At 38.7% G+C, this 20,242-nt stretch overlaps 1 protein-coding gene across 3 annotated transcripts in view; it reads left to right on the top strand.

Annotated features, from left to right (window-relative positions):
* Positions 1-20,242, top strand: part of TMEM164 (transmembrane protein 164) — a 184,528-nt gene that overhangs the window by 74,191 nt on the left and 90,095 nt on the right. Inside the window, exon 3 of one of the 3 annotated variants that reach the window (XM_060182464.1) lies at positions 16,570-16,619. The exons of the other annotated variants lie outside the window; for them this stretch is intronic. Within the exon in view, the coding sequence (XP_060038447.1) occupies positions 16,570-16,619 (50 nt within the window). The remainder of the gene's footprint in view (positions 1-16,569; positions 16,620-20,242) is intronic. 3 annotated transcript variants of the gene reach the window in all.

The raw sequence follows: 20,242 nt of genomic DNA, 5'->3' as shown, positions 1-20,242 counted from the left end.
TGTTTTTAAGTACTTACTTTATCCATTTAGGGTTGCTGTCCCTCGTTTAAGGGCATCTATGTCAATGCATTCTTTCAAGAAGATGGAACCAGAATCTGATGCACTGACACCCAGACACACACTCATACTCCACGCCTTTGTTCTCTTTTACTTTTTTAACTTTTACTTTTCTGTTACCTTTGGTTTTCCAATTACAACTCATTCACTCTCTTTATGATCCCAGCATGTTGTCTTGGTTATGGACATCATTGGCCTATCTTTTCTTGGGGCGGATTGAGATACACTACTTAAAGACGATTTTTTTTTAAAGTAGTAATTGAAGTCTCTTTCTTTAAGGTGTTAATAGCAGTAGTGAGAACAGCAATTTGCAGTCATGGCTGTACATTAAAATCACCCGGAACATTCTAACAGACTGCTGCCCAGGTTTCAGGCCTGCCTCTTTGAATCATGACCTTATGGAATGAGCTCCCGAAATTGATCCTTTATTTTGCACAAATTGCTTAGGGGGTGCTAAAGTGCATTTGTGGTTTCAAATTGATTAGTTTTTTTTTTAATTTATCTTTTAAAAAATTTCCTTTATTTTGGATAGAAACAGAAGTTGAGAGGGAAGGGGGGAAGTAAAGAGGGAGAGAAAAACACTTGGCAGCATCCCTTTACTGCTTGTGAAACTTCCTCCCTGCAAATAGGGAGCAGGGGCTTGAAAGAGAGTCCTTATGGGTGGTAACGTGTATACCAGGTGTGCCACAGCCTGGCCCCAAAATGATGACTTTTAGAAAAGTCAAGCATCTATATCCTGGGCTATTTGAGGCAGGTGAGAACATATGCTAATTTTGTTTTTTGTACCTTAGCCTTTACTGCCTAGAAGATGGGACCAGTAAAACGTGAAGATTTCATGTGCTCCACTGTGGCCTCCCTGTCATTATTTTCACATACAAAAGAGAGGCACCTTCCCTTAAAAAATCCAATTATCTCCCTGGCTTGATGTCTGGGCTATAACAGTGGCTTGAGACAGTCTATGGGATTAAAATAAATCCTTTCAATTGCTTGAAGAAAGAGCTTATCTGTAGGGAGGAACAGCAGTTTCACCTTCCCCAGTACAAAGCATTCCAGGTTTTCAAACTTCTAAACACCTCCTGTTTCTTCCTGGATATCTTTAGCAGAGTTACATACCATGTTTTTATTCTTTGTAAAATTGCTTTTGTATGTGTGTGTGTTTCAAACATAAAAGCAATACATACTCATATGCCAAACCTGACAAGAATATGACATGCAGCAAATGAAAGTTCCTTAGAAGTCTATTTTCCAGAGTAAAGTACTGTAGGTATGTACTCTATTGAAGATATATCTCATAATTTCTTTTTTTCTTTAGGTATGTTCCAAGGAGCCCATGATTTTAGTAATTTTTTAAAAAATATTTATTTACGCCCTTTTGTTGCCCTTGTTGTTTTATTGTTGTAGTTATTATTGCTGTTATTGATACATCATTGTTGGATAAGTAAGAGAGAATTGGAGAGAGGAAGGGAAGACAAAGGGGAGAGAAAGAGAGGCACCTGCAGACCTGCTTCACTTGTGAAGCAACTCCCCTGCAAGTGGGGAGCCAGGGGCTCGAACCAAGATCCTTATGGTGGTCCTTGTGCTTTGCGCCATGTGCGCTTAACACACTATGCTACCGCTTAACACACTATGCTACCGCCCAACTCCCTTCATAATTTCTTTATTCAGTTGTTCATCAGTAGATATTTATGTATTTTTTTACTATTTTAGCTATTGTGAATAGTGCTGCTATGAACACGGCAGGTTCATATATCCTTTCAGATTAGTGTTTTGTATCATTCATTCCTAGGAGTGCTACTGCTGGATCATAAAGTATTTCCATTTTTAAAAAAGGAATTTTCCTCCATATAGTCACCTACACTTGTTTCCAAACATTTTTGATATGGACCATTCTCACCAGTGTGAGATGATACCTTCTTGTCCTTTTGATTTGCTTTTCCCTAGTAATTAGTTAGGTTGAGCATTTTTTCATGTCTATGTGTACTACATGTATCTGTCCTTTGGAGAAGTTTTTGTTCAAATCTCTTTTTATACTTTTTTTAAAAATATGTTATCCTGATGACTTCTTTTTTTAAAAAAAGTATTTATTTTCTTTTGTTGCCCTTGTTTTATTGTTATAGTTGTTGTTTTTATTGATGTTTTTATTTATGATTTTCTCTCCATTTCTCTCTAGAAATGGAAAGAGGAGGGAAAGACAGAGGGGGAGAGAAAGATAGACACCTGCACACCTCCTTCGCCGCTTGGAAAGCAACCCCCCTGCAGGTCGGAAGCCTGGAGCTCGAACTGGGATCCTTACACTGGTCCTTGTGCTTTGTGCCACGTGCACTTAACCTGCTGTGCTACCACCAGACTCCCTCTTTTTCCACTTTTTTATTGGGCTGCTAATTGTTGTTGTTGAACTGTATATTCCATTTATATAGTTTACATATCAACCCCTTGTCTGATGCATAATGTACAGACACCATCTCCCGGGTACCAGGTTGCCTTTTAATATTTGCGACAATTTTTTTTTAATTTGGCATAGTCCTATTTGTTTATTTTTGCGTTAGTTTCCTTCTCTGATCAGTTGAATCCCCAAATGTGTCTCTTATGTCAAAGTTCTGGAGTATACATATGCTTTTTTACTATGTATTCCATGGGTTTTGGTCTGATGTCTGAGTCATCAATCTATTTCAGATTAAAGTTTATGTGTTGGATTAAGTAATGATCTGACTTCATTTGTTCACATGTGCCTGTTTAGTTTTCCCAACATAATTTGTTGAAGAGACTTTATTTTCTCTATTGTATAGTGTTGACTCCTTTGTTATTGATTACATGTTCATATACATGTAGGTTTATTCTTGGGCTCTCTATCATATTCCATTGATCAGAGTGTTTGGAATTGTTCCAGACCTATACTGTTTTAATTGTTCCTGTTATGTAGTATTGTTGGAAGTCAAAGAGTGTGATGTCTTTGTCTTTCTTCTTTTCTCTTAAAATTGCTTTGGCTATTCATCATCTTCTATTATTCCATGTGGATATTAGGATTGTTCTGTTTTTGTTGAAGAATACCATAGGAACTTTGACAGGGACTTAATTGAATCTATAATTGTTTTAGGTAAGATTAGCCTTTATTCATGTCAATGGTTTTCATTGGCCTTCCTGCCAGAATTTTCATCTGAAAAAAATGACCAGCTAAGAATGAGGGTAACCCACATGCCAATTTTATTTTTCATTGGCAGAGTACTAGCAGTACTCCATTCTGATGAGAAGACTTTTGTCAGCTTGACTGGGAGTTTCTTGCAGACAGGATCTATGGTCTACAAGTCTTTGAGCCCATGCACCCACCCAGCAAGACAAAATAAGGCAGGTATCTGACCACAAGTAATTTTATTATTTTTTAAAATAAATTGTATTCTTATTTTACCCTAAATTGCCTAAATCTTGGTGGGAGCTCCTAACAAGTTTCTTTTGTCTTTAACTGAAGATACATAAGTTGGTTACTTGGACCTTCTTTGAGAGTTATTTCAGTTATTCTATATCTCCCATGTAAATATGAGCTATCTGTTAATGCATTTCTGTTTTTCTATTGCTAATCTACGTTTGTTACAGATGTTGATGGGAATGGAGGTGAGACTCAACCAAGAGCTCATAAGATTTGATGGGAAATTTGTTTTTGTAACTAGCTAGCTTGAGGGATTATTTTTTGGTCATCCTGGGAAAGAATTTACAGGACACCCTAGGTTTTGACAAAGAATATATATTAATTTAGAAAAGGCCCTCCACTAAAAGTGGAGTGTAGCTTGAATTCAGGAAATTAGAAAAATAATCCTTGACTCAGCTCCACAAGGGGTAGAAAATATATTTAGTTAAGGAAAGAAAAATTACAAAGAATAAGTGCTTGGATAGAAAACTAAGTTAAAGGAATAATATACCCTTTCAAAATGAAAGGTGATTAGGAAGGTTAAGTCTGCCTTCCCTTGGGCAGTTTTTATTACATTCTCATTTTATAATTTAGCATCACTGCAAGTGTTAATCTTATTATATGAATTGTGCTTATTATTATATGTAAATATTAATCCTATTTTTCAAACTGAAGTTTAAATTTAAGAACCTCGTGTACCTCCTATTTATTTCCCCATCCTGAAAATCCTTGACCATGGTTACATAGCTTCTTGGCTGGCAGATATTTGTTGATCCACATGACTGTGGCTCTGGCTCAGTTGGTCCCCTTCTTGCAGGGAGCTGGTTACCATCCATTTCTCACATAGCTTGGCTCAGGTTTTGTTTCTTCAGCATTCTCCTGAGGAATTTTAAGACAACCAGGTCATCCAGTGGTAAATATTTTTCTGGCATAGAGGTCAAGGCAACAGCGTGATCCTTTCTTAAATGGATCAGAGGAAGAAAAATCACGACTCCTCCAAAAGTTGAGTCTCTCTCTCCTCTCTGTCTGTCTTCCTTTTCGTGTTTGTCTCCTAAGTTGGGTTCAGGTCAGGGAACAGAGTTGCACTTTCATATGTTTCTTGGGAAGATTTTATGGTTTGGTACTACATTAGGAACATAGAAACAAAAGGTATTGACTACTCATGTGGTCATTGGAGTCAGATTGTTGTAAGGACAAGACTTGTTGCCTCCACTTGCTTATTAAACTTTCAGTAGTTTGGCTTCCTTATAAATATAAATATGTGTAAATAGAAGTGGAATCTCATATATACACGATGCTGAATATACTACCAGGCATATAGTAAGCACTCAATGGAAGTGACTTGCTGATATCATTCATGGTATTTCTCTTATCATCATTAGCAACAGTAAGAGACTTAGTTAAGTGTTAATTGTTTCTAGTACCAGTAAGCACAAATGGGGTTCATAAAAGAAACCACCAGTCTGGGTGGGTTATCTTCGGTCTCCTGAGGAGGTAGAAGAAATGGGTTGAAATGGACCAGGTAGGGATGGGGCAGTAGTGCCACTGGGTTGAGTGCACACCTTACAACACACAATGAGTCAGTCTCCTCTCCACACCTGTGGGTGGGGAAGAAGCTTCACAAGCAGTGAAGGAGGGACTGCATGTATCTTTCTCTCCTTCTCTGTCTCACCTTCCCCTTTCAATTTCTCCCTGTCCTATCAAATAAATATTTAAAATAAGAGAAATGGACTATAGAGCCAACAGGGACATAGGAGATTGAGCTGAATTGAAGTGGGGGCCAAAAGAAGAATCAAACTTAAATGCCTGGCACACTTAGGCTCCACTAGCAGCACATTCTATCTTCACAGTTTGTATTTTCAGACCTTGACTGCACCCCATTTTAGGAAATCCTGCATCACTGCTTGCAGTTTAGAGGTTCTAGTTAGAGAAAGCTGGGATTTTAGATGTTCTTGTCTTCTGATTCCATGCAAATACTGTATGTGTTATGACCATGCTATTCTCTTGAGTTTTGTTTGTTTGTTTGTTTGTTTTTTAACCTTGTGAAGATTTGAAAAGTACTGACCTCTCAACAGGAATGTAGTTAGAGTCTTTCATTGGATATTCTTTTTGACTTAGGTCTCCAGTTCTAGCAATGTTTCCCAGTTCTGCTGCCACGAATGGCTATGCACTACACAACCCTAGGAGAGGGTGCCATTCACATAGACTATAATTGAATGGCGCCACTAGGGTTGTGCAGTGCACAACCTACACAACTATACTCGGCGGCCCTGGCATACTGTTGTGTCAATGCGTTCTTCATCAAGGGCAGTTATTATTATTCTTTTATTTTTAAAATTTTTTAAAAGAGGTGGTGAGTAGCAGTTTTTTTTTTTAAACCATTCTTGGGAGCATAGTGAGGGGGTGGAAGCAGGGAGGTGTAGAGGGTGGAGGTGGGGGTGATGGTGAATAATGCATTTTGTTTCCATTGAAAGTAGATGGAGAGTGTAGTTAATAGTAATACTGGTTGGAGAGGAGTCATCTGATGATGAGGAAGAGGAGGGAGGGACATGAATGCTAGTTCAAGGAATTTAGACTTTATTCAGCAAGCAAGAAGGGGTTGTGGGAATTTTTTAAAGTGATTTATTGAGATGTAGTTCATTTAGTGTACTGAATGCTTAATCACTGGTATTTAGCATAGTCACAGGTATACACAAGTATTACCACAGACACTTCAAAACATTTTCATCATCACAAAAAGAAACTCCATACTCTGTATATTTTAGACCCTGCCCCGTGCCATCTTTCCCTGGTTTTCAGTAATTAATAATCTTTCTGTTTCTATAGATTTGCCTGCTAGGGGATTTCATAGAAATGCACTCATGGGGGAGTTGGGCGGTAGCGCAGTGGGTTAAGCGCACATAGCATGAAGCACAAGGACCAGCGTAAGATCCTGGTTCGAGCCCCCGGCTCCCCACCTGCAGGGGAGTCGCTTCACAAGCGGTGAAGCAAGTCTGCAGGTGTCTTTCCTCCTCTCTGTCTTCCCCATTTCTCTCCATTTCTCTCTATCCTATCCAACATCGATGACAACAACAGCAATAACTATAACAGCAACAACAACTACAACAACAAAACAACAAAGGCAACAAAAGGGAAAATAAATAAATATAAAAATAAAAAAATATTTAAAAGAAAAAAATGCACTCATGGAATAGTACATGGTCTTCCTTAAAATGATTTTCTTTATTTACTGATGAGAGAAATAAGAGGAGAAAGAAAGAGAATGATAGACATGGAGCTAGGAAAAGATAGAATGGATTTTCAATAAAGTATATTGAAAAGGCTGAAATGTTAAAAGATGACAGCATTTGAGGATTGATTACATATGAGGTGCTTAGAAAGAGGAGCTCTCTATGCTTTTAAGATAGGTTAATTGACTAGGTAACAGTATTTTAAAACATTGTATTTAAAAATGGCTTTTGACAGACTGCTGAGTTACAAAGGTATTACAGAAGATTACAATGTACCCTTCACTCAGCTTCCCCTAAAGTTAAGATCATTCTTGACCATTATGAAATGCTCAGATGAGCGTTTTTTCTGTGAAATAAGTTACAGATTTTATTTCTATTATGCCAGTTTTTCTACCAATGTTTCTTTTTATGCTTTAGCATCAAACCCAGCAAATCCTTGCATTCAGTGGTCATTTCCTATTGGTTTCCTTTATAACAGTTCCTCTGTAACTGGCCAGTTACTTTGTAAATTACTTCCAATTTAGACTTGATGTTTTTTTGTGATCACATTTGAATACTTTCATGATCAGATTTCAGCAATTTGAGCAAAATTACCGTACAATTGATGTTATACCTTTCTTAGTGCCTTATACAGAAGGCACATGATGTGTCTTATGGGTGATGGTAACCTGATGACTTGCCTAAGGTAGTGTCTGCTGGATTCTGTTATGGTAAAGTCACTGTTGTTCTCTTATAACCAATAGCTTGCTGCAAAAGTGATGGTACTTTGGTTACTGATCATAGCATCTACCGGTAGTTCTGCTTACAGCAATTATTTCTGCCATGTTTGTCTACTGGTGATTTTCTGGTTCCCTCATTCTATGCACTGTTATTAGTTAGAATTCTGTTGTCTGGAAAATCTGGCCCCTTGCTCCCATTTTTAAAGTGTTAGAGAGGGAAGAGGTCCAGGAGAAATGACAGTTCAGATTTAAGTATGTTTGGCCTGAGGCACAGGTCTGACAACTAGATGGGACTATCCCCAAATAATCTGGTAGCTTCATAGAAAGAACGGATGAGATGGAACAGGGTGGTTGTGCACTGGATTAAGCACACACATTCTTATGCACAAGGTTCAAGCCCCTAGCACCAACCTGCAGGGCGAAAGTGTCACGAGTGGTGAAACTTGCTGTAGGTGTGTCTGTTTTTATCTCTCCCTCTCCCCCTTTCCTCTCAATTACTCTGTCTCTATCCAAAATAAATTAAAAATTTGAAAAGAAACAATGGTTGAGGTTATGATATTGGAAGAAAGTATGAAAACCTGAGGCACAGGCAAGGTAGTAGAGGACACAGTCATTGATAGTCTTAGCCTAAAAATTACTTTGGACTTTGTTCAGTGGCTAATGGATGCCAGTTTAAGATTTGTGAGAAGGAAGGCTGTGATCATCATATCTTAGCTCTCAATCTACTATAGCATGATGTATAATACTAGAAAGCCACCTAATAGTCCAAATGAAATAAAATGTAAATACCTAATGAGTTTTATATATGCCATTGAGGTGGGAGCTGAAAAATGTTGGCTGGAGTTATTGGAGAAGGCTTTGTAGAAGAAAAAGAATTTGCCATGGATTTGGATAGAAATTTCTTTGATGGAGGGGAGGAGATATGGAACTCTGGTGGTGGGAATTGTATGGAATTCTACCCCTCTTATACTACAATCTTGTCAATCATTATCAAATCATTAATAAAAATCATTTTAAAAAAAGGAAACAAAGGTAGGAAAAATAAAGTGAAAAAAAGAGAATTTTCTTTGAGGGGAGAATAAAGCATTCAGGATGGATGGTGCTATCAATAGCTAAAAGTCAGTTTATTCCTTTCAGTGTGCTAGGCACCGAGATAAACTCATAAAGCAATTAATCCTCATATCTATATTATAAGATAGTGCTTTTGAAATCCCACACTTGACAGATTAGGAAACTGATTCTAGCATGGGTAAGTGTACTCTTCCTGTAGGGAACTGAACAAAGAAAGTCAAGTACAATATCACAACACTACTGTGCACACATATATTAGAACAAGTGTAATGAGAGGTATTAGAAAGTATTGGGTTGTCAGAAAAGTCATGACATATATATATAGAAAAATAGACACCACCAGCCCTGCTTCACTACTCCTGAAGCATCCTTCCTGCAGGTGGGGAGCCAGGGGCTCAAACCGGGATCCTTAAGTCAGTCCTTGCACTTTGTGCCATGTGCACTTAACCTGCTGCGCTACCGCTCGGCCCCCAACATATATGTATATGCACATGCATATGCATATACATATTTATATTTATCCAAACCTACATCATGACTTTTCTGACAACCCAGTAGATACAAGCTGTTGCTATTATAGCTCACAGTAGATATAAATGATTTTCTGAAGTCAGAATATATATAGCTGTCATGAATTTGGTGCTAGCTATGTGTTTGGCATGTGTTAGATGCTTTGCTTGCTTTATTTCATTTGATCCTCTCCAAAATATCATAAGATATGTGCACTGTTCTCACTATTAGAGATGATAATCCTCCAATTTCTTGACTATTGAGAAGAGTGGTAGAACTAGCATGTGGAACCAATTCCCTAAAGTCCTTACTCTTACCACTTGGCAATGCCACCTTTCCTATGTCCATCTTCTTAATAGGGGTTAATTTGCTAATGGAATAAAAAATAACCCTTAAAAAAACCTTGATCTTTATGACCTAGATTTCCTGGATAGTGCTTAGTATGAATACTACATAACACCCACCACCAAAGTTCTATCCTATTAATTCTTTCCTTAGGTATAATTTAAGTTAGTCGCAATCTAGTCATTCAAGTTTGGGAATATCCTGACTTTAAGGTGACTTGACAACCTTTTTTTTTTTTCTCCCTCCCTTCCTTCCTTCTTTCTTTCTTTCTTTCTTTCTTTCTTTCTTTCTTTCTTTCTTTCTTTCTTTCTTTCTTTCTTTTTTCTTCCAGGGTTATTGCTGGGGCTCGGTGCCTGCACTATGAATCCACTGCTCCTGGAGGCCATTTTTCCCACTTGTCCTTGTTGTTACCCTTGTTGTTCTCGTTATTATTATGGTTGTCATTGCTGTTGTTATTGTTGGCTAGAACAGAGAGAAATGGAGAGAGGAGGGGAAGACAAAGGGGGAGAGAAAGATAGACATCTGTAGACCTACTTCACCGCTTGTGAAGTGACCTCCCTGCAAGTGGGGCGTCGGGAGCTCGAACTGGGATCCTTATGCCAGTCTTTGCACTTTGTACCATGTGCGCTTAACCCACTGCACTACCACCAGACCCCTTTTTTTCTCTCTTGCCAGCGGGGTTACCTCTGGGACTCTGTGCCTGCACAGTGAATCCACTGCTCCCCACTGCCATTTTCCCCTTGGTTTTATTGCTGTTTTCTTTCTTTTATTTCTTAGAACATAGAGAAATTGAGAGTGGAGAGAGAGATGGAAAGAGAGAGATAGAGAGAGAGAGAGACCTGCAGTTTGCTCCACTGCTTGTGAAGCTTCCCCCTCCCATTCCTGTGCCTACAGGTGGGGACTGGGGGGGTCTCAAACCTAGGTCCCTATGCATGGTAATCTGTGCAATTTACAGATTGCACCTAGCCCAGTCCCCACAACTTCTTTTTTAAGATAGTGAGAGGAAGAGAGAGAAAGAGACCAAAAGAACCAAGAAATCTGTAAGACCACATCACTGAAGCTTCCTTCAATGTGGTGGGTACAGGCTCAAACTTTGGTTGTACACATGGCAAAGCAGCACATTATCCAAATAAGCTACTTCTTCAGCTTGACCTTAAAAAACTTCTGAAAATCCACTGCATATTGATTTTAAAGCTACTCAAAAGTAGTAGGTACTTTTCTTTTTTGTCTAAGTTGTTGAAGTAAGACTCTGGACTCCTTATAATGGTGAAAAATGGCATTTCTCAGAAGGAGGTAAACAGAAGGAATCCTTGGAATAAGGGAAGATGGGCCTATAACTTTAGTCTGCTGGAGAAATTGCATATCGATATAAATGAGTCAAATGAAAGCTATTCAAAATGAGGTTTTGGAATTGTGTTTATGAACATGGCATATGTTCAGGATACAGTTTGGTATAATGCATGAAACTTCCAGGGATAGACGGAATCTCAGATAGAGAAAACCTGACTTGCTATGCACAGAATCCTGGGCTGCTTCTGTAGGTATCAGCACAATATTGATAGACTTTTTAATTTCTTTATTGTGGGATAATGGTTTGTAGTCCATAATAAAATACAATAGTTTGTACATGTGTAGTAACATTTCTGTTTTACACATAAAATTCAACCTCCACTAGGTCCTCCTCTGCCAACTATGTTCCAGGACTTGAACTCCAGAATCTTTTACTTTGGTGTAATACACCAACTCCCATCCAAGTTCTGCTTTGTGTTTCCCTTCTAGTCTTGTTTCTCAACTGCTATCTGTGAGTGAGATCACCTCATAGTCATCCTTCTGTTTCTGACTTATCTCACTTAACATGATTCCTTCAAGCTCCATCCAAGCTGGGGTGAAAGATTTCTTTTTATTGATTTAATTGTGCTCAACAGGTCTGTTGCTTAAAAAGGGTACCATTCCACACAGTTCCCACTACCAGAGTTCCACATCCCATCCCCTCCATTGAAAGCTTCTTTATCCTTGTGGGAGCATGGACCCTGAATCATTGTGGGGTGCAGAAGATGGAAGGTCTGACTTCTGTAACTGCTTTTCTGCTGGACATGAGCATTGGCAGGTCAACCCATACTCCCAACCTGTTTCTGTCTTTCCCTAGTGGGGCAGAGCTCTGGAGAGGTGGGGTTCCAGAACACATTATTAAGGTTGTCTGCCCAAGGAATTTATGTTGGCATCACAGCAGCATCTGCAACTTGGTGGCTGAAAAGCATTAAGATATAAAGCAGAGCAAATTGTTTAATAATTAGGGACATAAAGGTAAGAATAGAGTAGATGAGATTTGAAGTCTCCATTTTGGAAAAAGTGAGGAAATCTATTTTACATATATACCAAGGGGCCCATGATTTTACTAATTTTACCTGACCCAGACAGCTAACATGCAGGTGGGCTAAAGGTATTTTCTGGGGGAGATGGTGTCTGAGTTGGAAATAAGACTAGAAAGTATTGAAAGATTTTAAATAGTAGAACAGGGCGGCATTTTACATAGATCATTCTTGAGGTAGTAGTGTGACTGAGTATGAAAGAGCAGTGGTCCAGGGAGATAGGATGAAAGCTCAAGTATGTGACCATTATTTAGTGACTTTGGGCAGCTCAGGGAATAGGTGTTCCCTCTGGTGGGCAATGGTTGTAAGTACTTGTTCTCAGGAAACCAAGGGAGTGCCATACCATAATGGGAGGTTGAGGCAAGATGACTAAAGCAGGGAGGACTAGGCCTGAGAATATTGTGTACCAGGCCTAATAGTACTCTCTTATCTTCTCTCATGCTCTGTTTTTTCTGTTTTTCTACTGCCTTCCCTGATTAACCTGTCTAGCCCTTCAATTAGGATGACCTGCGCTAATAGACCTTTTGTCCCCAAAGCATTTCTCTAAGTGCTAGCACAGCCTGTGAGTAAAAATATACATATATGCTTTTGATATTACAAAAATGAGGAGTTATTGAATCTACTGGTGAGGGTGGAGCAGAAGCTGATGGGAGGCTGGACAATGATTCCAGTCAACTTCAGACTGATGTGACTAGAACAGGACTGAGAATTAAATAGGAAAGGTAAGAACATGAAACCAGAGTAGTTCAGAGGTAGAGGAAGATCTACAACAACTGCATGTGCTAAGTTGGGTGCTCAGTAAAGAACTTACATGGTTTTTGGCGAGGGAATTCTGAGGGAATGAAGAATATGGTATTATTTGTTTGTTTTAGCAGAGTGCTGCTCAGCTCTGGTTTATGGTGGTGCTGGGGATTGAACCTGGGACCTCAGCGCCTCAGACATGAACATCTTTTTTTGCATAACCACTATATATCTTCCTAGCCCAAGGATATGGTTTTGAAGGAAATCTATGTTATTTTTCTGGGGAAAAAACAAGAAGATTAAAAACACCTCAGTTTTGTTAAAGACTCAAGTAGTGCAAGTACCCAGCAGGCTAGAGCTAAAACTAGCCTGCCTTTGTGGAATGCTGGACTTTGAACTCCATCTGTATAAACATAATTAGCTTCCCAGATAGCTTTGTGTTTTTGAGATATTTCACCCTTGTGGGGAGTAGATCTTGTGAGCTGTGCGGTGGCACATATGTGTGTGTGTGGGGGGGGGGGGATTGCTTAGATGACTCTATATACCATGGGGTTGAGATATATTCCAAAGAAGAGAAGCCCTTATGAGGCCTGGTACATATGATATGGAAGGTGTGTTGACCTGAGAGTTAGGAAGCTGGGATTATTGTCAGAAAGTTTGTCAGAACCTTTTCCACTCAGTCTCTTCATTTGTAAAATGGGATTTAGTGGCAAGGCACACCACTTAGGCAATAGGAAGTGACTTGTACCCTTTTGCTGGGTGCTTTCTGCCATGCCTACCCTTTATTAAGGTGCTGAGCTGGACAGACTTCAGCATGGATACAAAGTGCCAGGATGGTGTTGGGATAAGCTGAGGAATATTCTCATCCTCCTACCACCCTAGTTTGGGCTTGCAGGCATTTGCCTTATTCCCACTCTTTGCACTTGAAGGGATAGTGTAACTTTCTCTCTGCTATTGTATCATAGTAACAAAATTTGAAGCTGTTGGCAGCAGACCAAGGAAAAAAATCAGATATTCAGGCTCAGGCTGAGGGCCTTCATTCCTCTGGATTAGAATGTTATTTTCACATGACTTCTTTGGTTAATAATGTTGGTCATGGATGGAACTCTGGCCTGATAAAGTGGAGAGGTTATATTTGATAAAGCTTTAGAATTCCTTAAAAAAAGACCATGAATTTGTCATGAAGGGAATATGAATTTGGGAGTATTCTTTTCTTTTCTTTTCTTTTCTTTTCTTTTCTTTTCTTTTCTTTTCTTCAAATCTACTGATTTGGTATGTCCACACCTATTTGATTTGACTTATTACTTGAAAAAGATGTCCCTTTTCTGGTGATGAGAATTGTCAGACAAGATGAGAAATTTCAAAAATGGTGGTTCGAATGACATGACCTCATGAAAGTAACTACTAGAAGATGCATATAAAGACAAATCTAGATTAGTTGCCTCAAAAGAAGATAATTCATGATTGGTGGATGAAAGGATGGCCTAGTAGGGTTGAGACTAGAGGCTCCTTTTAATAGGTCTCTGGGCTTTTGGCATAGGACTGTTAGGGATCAGAAACAGACAAATGAGACCACTAGAGGGTAACCTTCTCCCAAGAATTTATACATCTTTTTTTTTTTTTTTTTCCTTTTTCTTTCTTTTTCTTATGGTGGTGCTGGGGGATTGAATCTTTTGGAGCCTCAAGCATGAAATACTTTTTGCATAACCATTATGCTATCTCCTTTGCCCCACACACCTTTTCTTGAATGTGGGTATAGAAAAGTAAGTTAACTATTAACATAATGCCCACTGTCACATTTTTGCTTCTCTGTTTAGCATGTTGGAAGTCTCTTGGGTATTCAAGAGGCTCAGGAAGGCTACTGGCATGGCTCTTAGGTGACTCCAGAAATATCGAGGACCTTTCCAAGGTGGTTGGGGACCCTGTCTGCTCTCTATATACTGTAGCTTCTGAGTGTAGCCTTTGATGGGCCTGATGCTGGGTAACTATGTGCAGCCTTCAACTTGGTCCCTTGCCTAAGGTGAGTAACTTTAATGCTGGGTCAGTGGGAAAGAATACCAGCTTGCTTGCTTTCTTGGGTTGCTTCCGAGGGATGGATGGGGAGTGGGATAAATTTATTGTTTGGATGATTTTTTAAAAATTCCACGTCAACAATCCTTATCCCAAACCATTAAGGTTAGATGTGTTTCAGAAAGCAGATTATTTTTTAGAACAAAATGCAATGCACATGGAGTATTTTACATATACTCCCTGTGGGGCCTGGGGTAGTACCTAATAATCAAAATACATGGTTGGCATGGAAAGCATATGAATATTTTCCACAAATGGAATAGATGAAATCTGTAAAGAGCCTCAGTTCAGTTCTAGTCATTCTGTCAAATTGGCTGTGAAGACAGACTTCCAGTTCTTGGAGTTTGTAGATGTGGTAAAAGGATAAAGGGTTGTGGACCTGCAACTATCATTGATATTTTTATCTTTTAATCAAACTGATCCGTAGTGAGAAAGGTAAGTTTTCGATGGATATTTCCTGGAAGAGTTTTTTGGTAAGGTATTATGCAAATGATGAACTCCTTGACTGTGTTAATTTCAAAGACTTTTATTCTTTTCCCAGTCTTCTTCCTCTTCTTGGCAGTGATTAAGCCAATGTTTTAGTGCCTTTTAAACATAGACTCTTACACAACTTAAAAACAAAATGCTAGAGAGTATGTATATGTATATATGTATATATGCATGGCAAAGCTAACATGTCTGTAATATAGATAATTAAATTAAATGTTTTCCAGAAGCCAGGAATACATAGCAATGATTTTTTTTATTTAGAGGGGTGCAAAAAGAGATAAGGAGAGGAGAACCACCTCAATGTGGCCCTACCATCCATGTAGTTCTGTGGGTGCTATCCGCAGTACTCACATGTGGTATTAAGGCTCACACCTGCTGGCCTTACACATGGTGAGGAGACACACATTCTACCAGCTGAGCTATCTCCCTCCTCCACTCAATTGGCTTCTTAAACATTAAATCACTATAGATGGAAAAACACTGCAAACATGAATTGGGTCCTAGTTTTTCTTACCATTAGAGTTATCAGTGGGCCTCAGTGCCTGCATGTTGAATCCACTGTTCTTGATGGCCTTTTATTTTAGAGATAGAAGTGAGAGGTACGGGAGAGAAAGACACCTGTAGTATTGCTTTATCACTCTTGAAGCTTCCCCCCTACAGGGGCTACCTGGGGCTTGAACCTGGATCCACGCAGATGGTAATGGTTGTAACCTAATGGTTACATCACCTAATGGATATAACCTAATGGTTACATCACTGCCTGGTCCCATGAGTTTTGTTCTTATGTCAGCCTTTAGTCTTGCTGAATGCCTTTGACCCTTGTAGCAGTTTAGGCCAACATCACACATTTGGTATATCTGACTGCTAGGAGAGGTTGAATTTCCAGTTATTCATCACACACACACAGAGTCCTTGAGTTACAGACTTTTGGAAAGAGAACTCCTAATAAGAAGCCTGGGAATCTGCACCTTTTACAAGGTCTTCTGGGCTTGCAGTATTCAGGTGAAGCGCAGCCTGCCACAGCTGTAGGTTTTCCAGGGCTACAACAACCCAGACCTTGAGGCAAGCCAAGTAAGATGTCTCTTAAAAGGGAAAGGAAATTTTTGTTTAATTTGACCTGGAAAGGAAAAAGAGTGAAAACAACTAATTGTCCTTACAGACAAAATCAAAGCAAAATCAGGTTTGGAGAATGGGAGTAATAATGTTGATAGAGTTTCCAGATAAAACTAAGATACCCAGATAAATTTTGAATTTTAGATCAACAGTGATTAATGTTTGAGTATAAATATCTTCCATGCAGTTTGTAGGGTATGCTTGTACTAAAACATCACTGCTTTTTAATCTTTGTTTATCTGAAAATCAAATTTAATTGACCCTTGTATATTTTTATTTGTTGAACCTGACAATGATGGGCATTGATGGCATTGATTAGCCTACCTTTCCCTCATGAGAGACAAACCAGCTGATATGTGTTAGACTTTGGCTATTTATGATTATTATTATCATAGTAACACCATCTCACTGTGTCTGACACTTTTCTTGATAACCATTCTGTTTTTCAATTACAGATCTTTCTCCTGGCCTGTCCACCATGTCGCGGAGCTGCTGTCATCTTCAAGTAAGGGAGAATTGTGCTTTTGTCTTGTGGTATTTGGTTTTGCTCTGTTGCCATTACTGTCCAGATGGTTTTGTTTGTGATATCAGGGGGTGATGAACACATTGCTGAGCCTACTCCATGGGCCTGAACCGCTTTGTCTCTGGGCTTCCCAAGGAGCAGAAATCCATGAAGGTCAAGTGAAACAGGGAAATCAATATATGTGTAGTTTTGATCTCACAAGTCCTTTTTAATGATTGCTTGTGGTGGTGGTTTATGGCCAATGTTTGCTCCCTTGGACCGCTTCCATTCTTATAAGAATCTTTGTGTTGTGCTCCTGCTGTTCCAATGAAGATAGGTTTTTCACATTCTAGGGCTTTGTCCCTGTGTTTTTGATGGTTTTTCTCTCAATGTGCAAATTAATGTGAGAAGGGAAACATATCACCTTATTTCAGGTCCTGGCCTCCTTAAAAATAGCGAAGTCAAATTCATTAAGTTATATTGCGGGCGAGTCCTGTTTGTCTGTATGGCAAGTTTGCTTAAGTGAAATTCTCCAGGGTCCTGCAACACTCATTGTAACCACGAGTTGTCACCATCTCATCTATCAAGCCTTTTATTAGAGTTGCTAATGAGAAGCTAAATCGATTAAATTAATTTCGACTCTTTCCTCCCTCCCTGGCACCCATTTTGGAGCTGTTCCTGAGCAGTGAAATGGCCATAAGCCAGAGGGAGGGAGAGGTAGTAAAGAACCCAACAGATCCTTGGATAATTGAGAGTGGTAAAAAATGGCTTTCTGATTTACTTAAGCCATTAAAGTGTTAAGTAGGGGAAATAGACCCATTTTCTGCTTCAAATAGCCCCCTTGAAATAGCCATTTAGTCTGTTGCCATAGGTGAGTCACTTTCTGCAGGCTAAATGGTAATAGATCCTGATTTCATATACCTTAAACTGGGACAGCTCTTCTTCTTCTTCTAGCGTTTGCCCTGGGACAGCTCTTATGTGAGAGAGCTATTTAACCCTATTTACTTCACTTGATTTCCAAAATGAGCTTAGTTTTTCAGTTATCATGTTTTTTAAAAAAATATATATTATTTATTTATTTATTTTCCCTTTTGTTGCCCTTGTTGTTTTTTATTGTTGTGGTAGTTATTATTGTTATAGATGTCTTTGTTGTTGGATAGGACAGAAAGAAATGGAGAGAGGAGGGGAAGACAGATATGGGGAGAGAAAGACAGACACCTGCAGACCTGCTTCACCACCTGTGAAGCAACTCCCCTGCAGTTGGGGATCTGGGGCTTGAACCCTGATCTTTAAACCAGCCCTTGCACTTCCACACTGTGTGCACTTAACCTGCTGTGCTACCGCCGGACTCCCCGTGTTTTTTTTTGTTTGTTTGTTTAAGTCACATTTATTGGCTTTATCTCCTTACTATAAAAGATACATTTCTCACTATAGAAAAATGCAAAGGTTCGTAAAAAGGAAAATGAGGAACACCCTTAATCCTATCACCCAGAGATAGGATTATGGCTATTGCCATATTTAATAAGAAGAGATCCTATTTAATTTTTACTGTATCTTTTCTAGATAGAATTCAATATATATGTATATATAACTATTTGTACATATGTTTATTTATAAAACACATAAATATGATAGCTGGATTTGTTTTATAGTGGTTCCCTTTTAATTTTTTTTTACCTTTTCCTTCGTTTCCTTTATTTTGCCTGACTTGTATTTCTCCACCATTCCTCACTACATATACCCAAACCAGCATGGATCCTCTATAGTTGTGTGCACATTCAAGGGTAAAAAGCTGTATATGAGCTTTCATGCACAGAAACTCTCAGGTTTTGGGATATTCTGTTATTGTTCATTGCTACTTTTTTTTTTACTTGCTTATTTTTACTAGAGCCCTGCTTAGCTCTGGTTTATGGTGGTGCAGGAGATTGAACCTGGGACTTTGAAGCCTCAGGCATGAAAGTCTCTTTGCATAAACATTATGCTATCTACCCTCCACCCAATTCATTGCTACTTTTACAAAGATAAAAATCCTATGTATTTTTTAATCTTTTAAAAAATATTTATTTATTCCCTTTTGTTGCTCTTGTTGTATTATTATTGTAATTATTATTGATGTCGTTGTTGGGTAGGACAGAGAGAAATGGAGAGAGGCGGGGAAAACAGAGGGGGAGAGAATGATAGATACTTGCAGACCTGCTTCACCGCTTCTGAAGCAACTCCCCTGCAGGTGGGAAGCTGGGGGCTCAAACCAGGATCCTTATGCCGTGTCCTTGCTTTGTGCCACCTGTGCTTAACCCGACTCCCAGAAATCCTATGTATTTTATGTCTGCTTGAGGTTGTCAAATATTTCATGCCTGTACAATGTATTTAGTTGTGTCCCTATTAATGAACATGTACATTCATCCTTTCCAAATTTCTACACTATAGTCAAGCTAAAATAAACATCGTTATGCATATAACCCTACTGCTGCTCTTCCAGTATATATATTATAAGTACAGGTACCTATTTTAAGCATGTATGTAAACATATAGTTTATAATAAACAAATATATGTGTATCATTTATAATAAATATATACACATTTTATTTATGATTATATATAAGTATACTATTTATAATACATAAACCTATTATATATAAATGTATATTTACATGATGATTTACAACAACAGGCTGCTAAAACTCATTTCCCCTTTTGTTTAGAACATAGGATATTGTTTCCTTCCTATGTCTACCAACGTATGGCATAACAGTTCTTTTATAATTTGAAATTTAAACAGTTGTATTTACTTGAATACTAATGAATTTGGGTTTTCTCTAATACTTTTTGTCCTATTAAATGTGTCTTGTGAAATGCTTATTCCTGGGGCTGGGTGGTGGCGCACCTCATTGAGTGCACATGTTGCAGTGCACAAGGACCCGGGTTCGAGCCCCCGGTCCCCACCTGGAGATGGAAAGCTTTGCAAGTGGTGAAGCAGGGCTGCAGGTGTCTCTCTGTCTCTCTCCCTCTCTATCTGCCCTACCCTCTCGATTTCTGACTGTCTCTATCCAATAAATAAAGATAATAAAAAAAAGAAATGCCGATTCCTCTCAACTGTGTTGCTTATATTTTCCTTAATTTGTAAGATTTCTTTCTCTATTTTGGATATTCACCATTTTGTCTATTACTATTGTTGTAGTTCTTGTTCCCAAATATGTGTGTATAGGCTGTGTTGATGACATAAATTTCCATATTTTTTATATCCAAAATTTACTTTTATTGTATTGTGTCTGAGTTTCCAGTCTTGGTTAAGACTATTTTCTGTCAGAGAGTCAAAAATAGTTTTCCGCTATACCAGCTCAACTACTGAAGAGACAAGACTTTTTTCTTTTCCTCCTCATTATTTTACATTTTATTTACTGTTTATTGGATAGAAACAGAGAAATTAAAAGGGGAGGGGAGACAAAGAGGGAGAGAGATAAAAAACCACACCTGTAGCATTGGTCTCACTTGTGAAGCTTTCATCCTCCAGGTGAAGATGCAGATCCTTGTAGATTGTGAGACGAGTGCACAACCAGGTGCACCTCCCCCCAACTCTGCCTGTTTTCTTAAAGATGACTATTTGCGACATTATTGCCTTAGGTTC

This window comes from Erinaceus europaeus, chromosome X, assembly GCF_950295315.1.
Source record: "Erinaceus europaeus chromosome X, mEriEur2.1, whole genome shotgun sequence".
Lineage (NCBI taxonomy): Eukaryota > Metazoa > Chordata > Mammalia > Eulipotyphla > Erinaceidae > Erinaceus > Erinaceus europaeus.
Note: the sequence above shows the minus strand (reverse complement) of the source record. Positions and strands in the feature narration are given on the sequence as shown.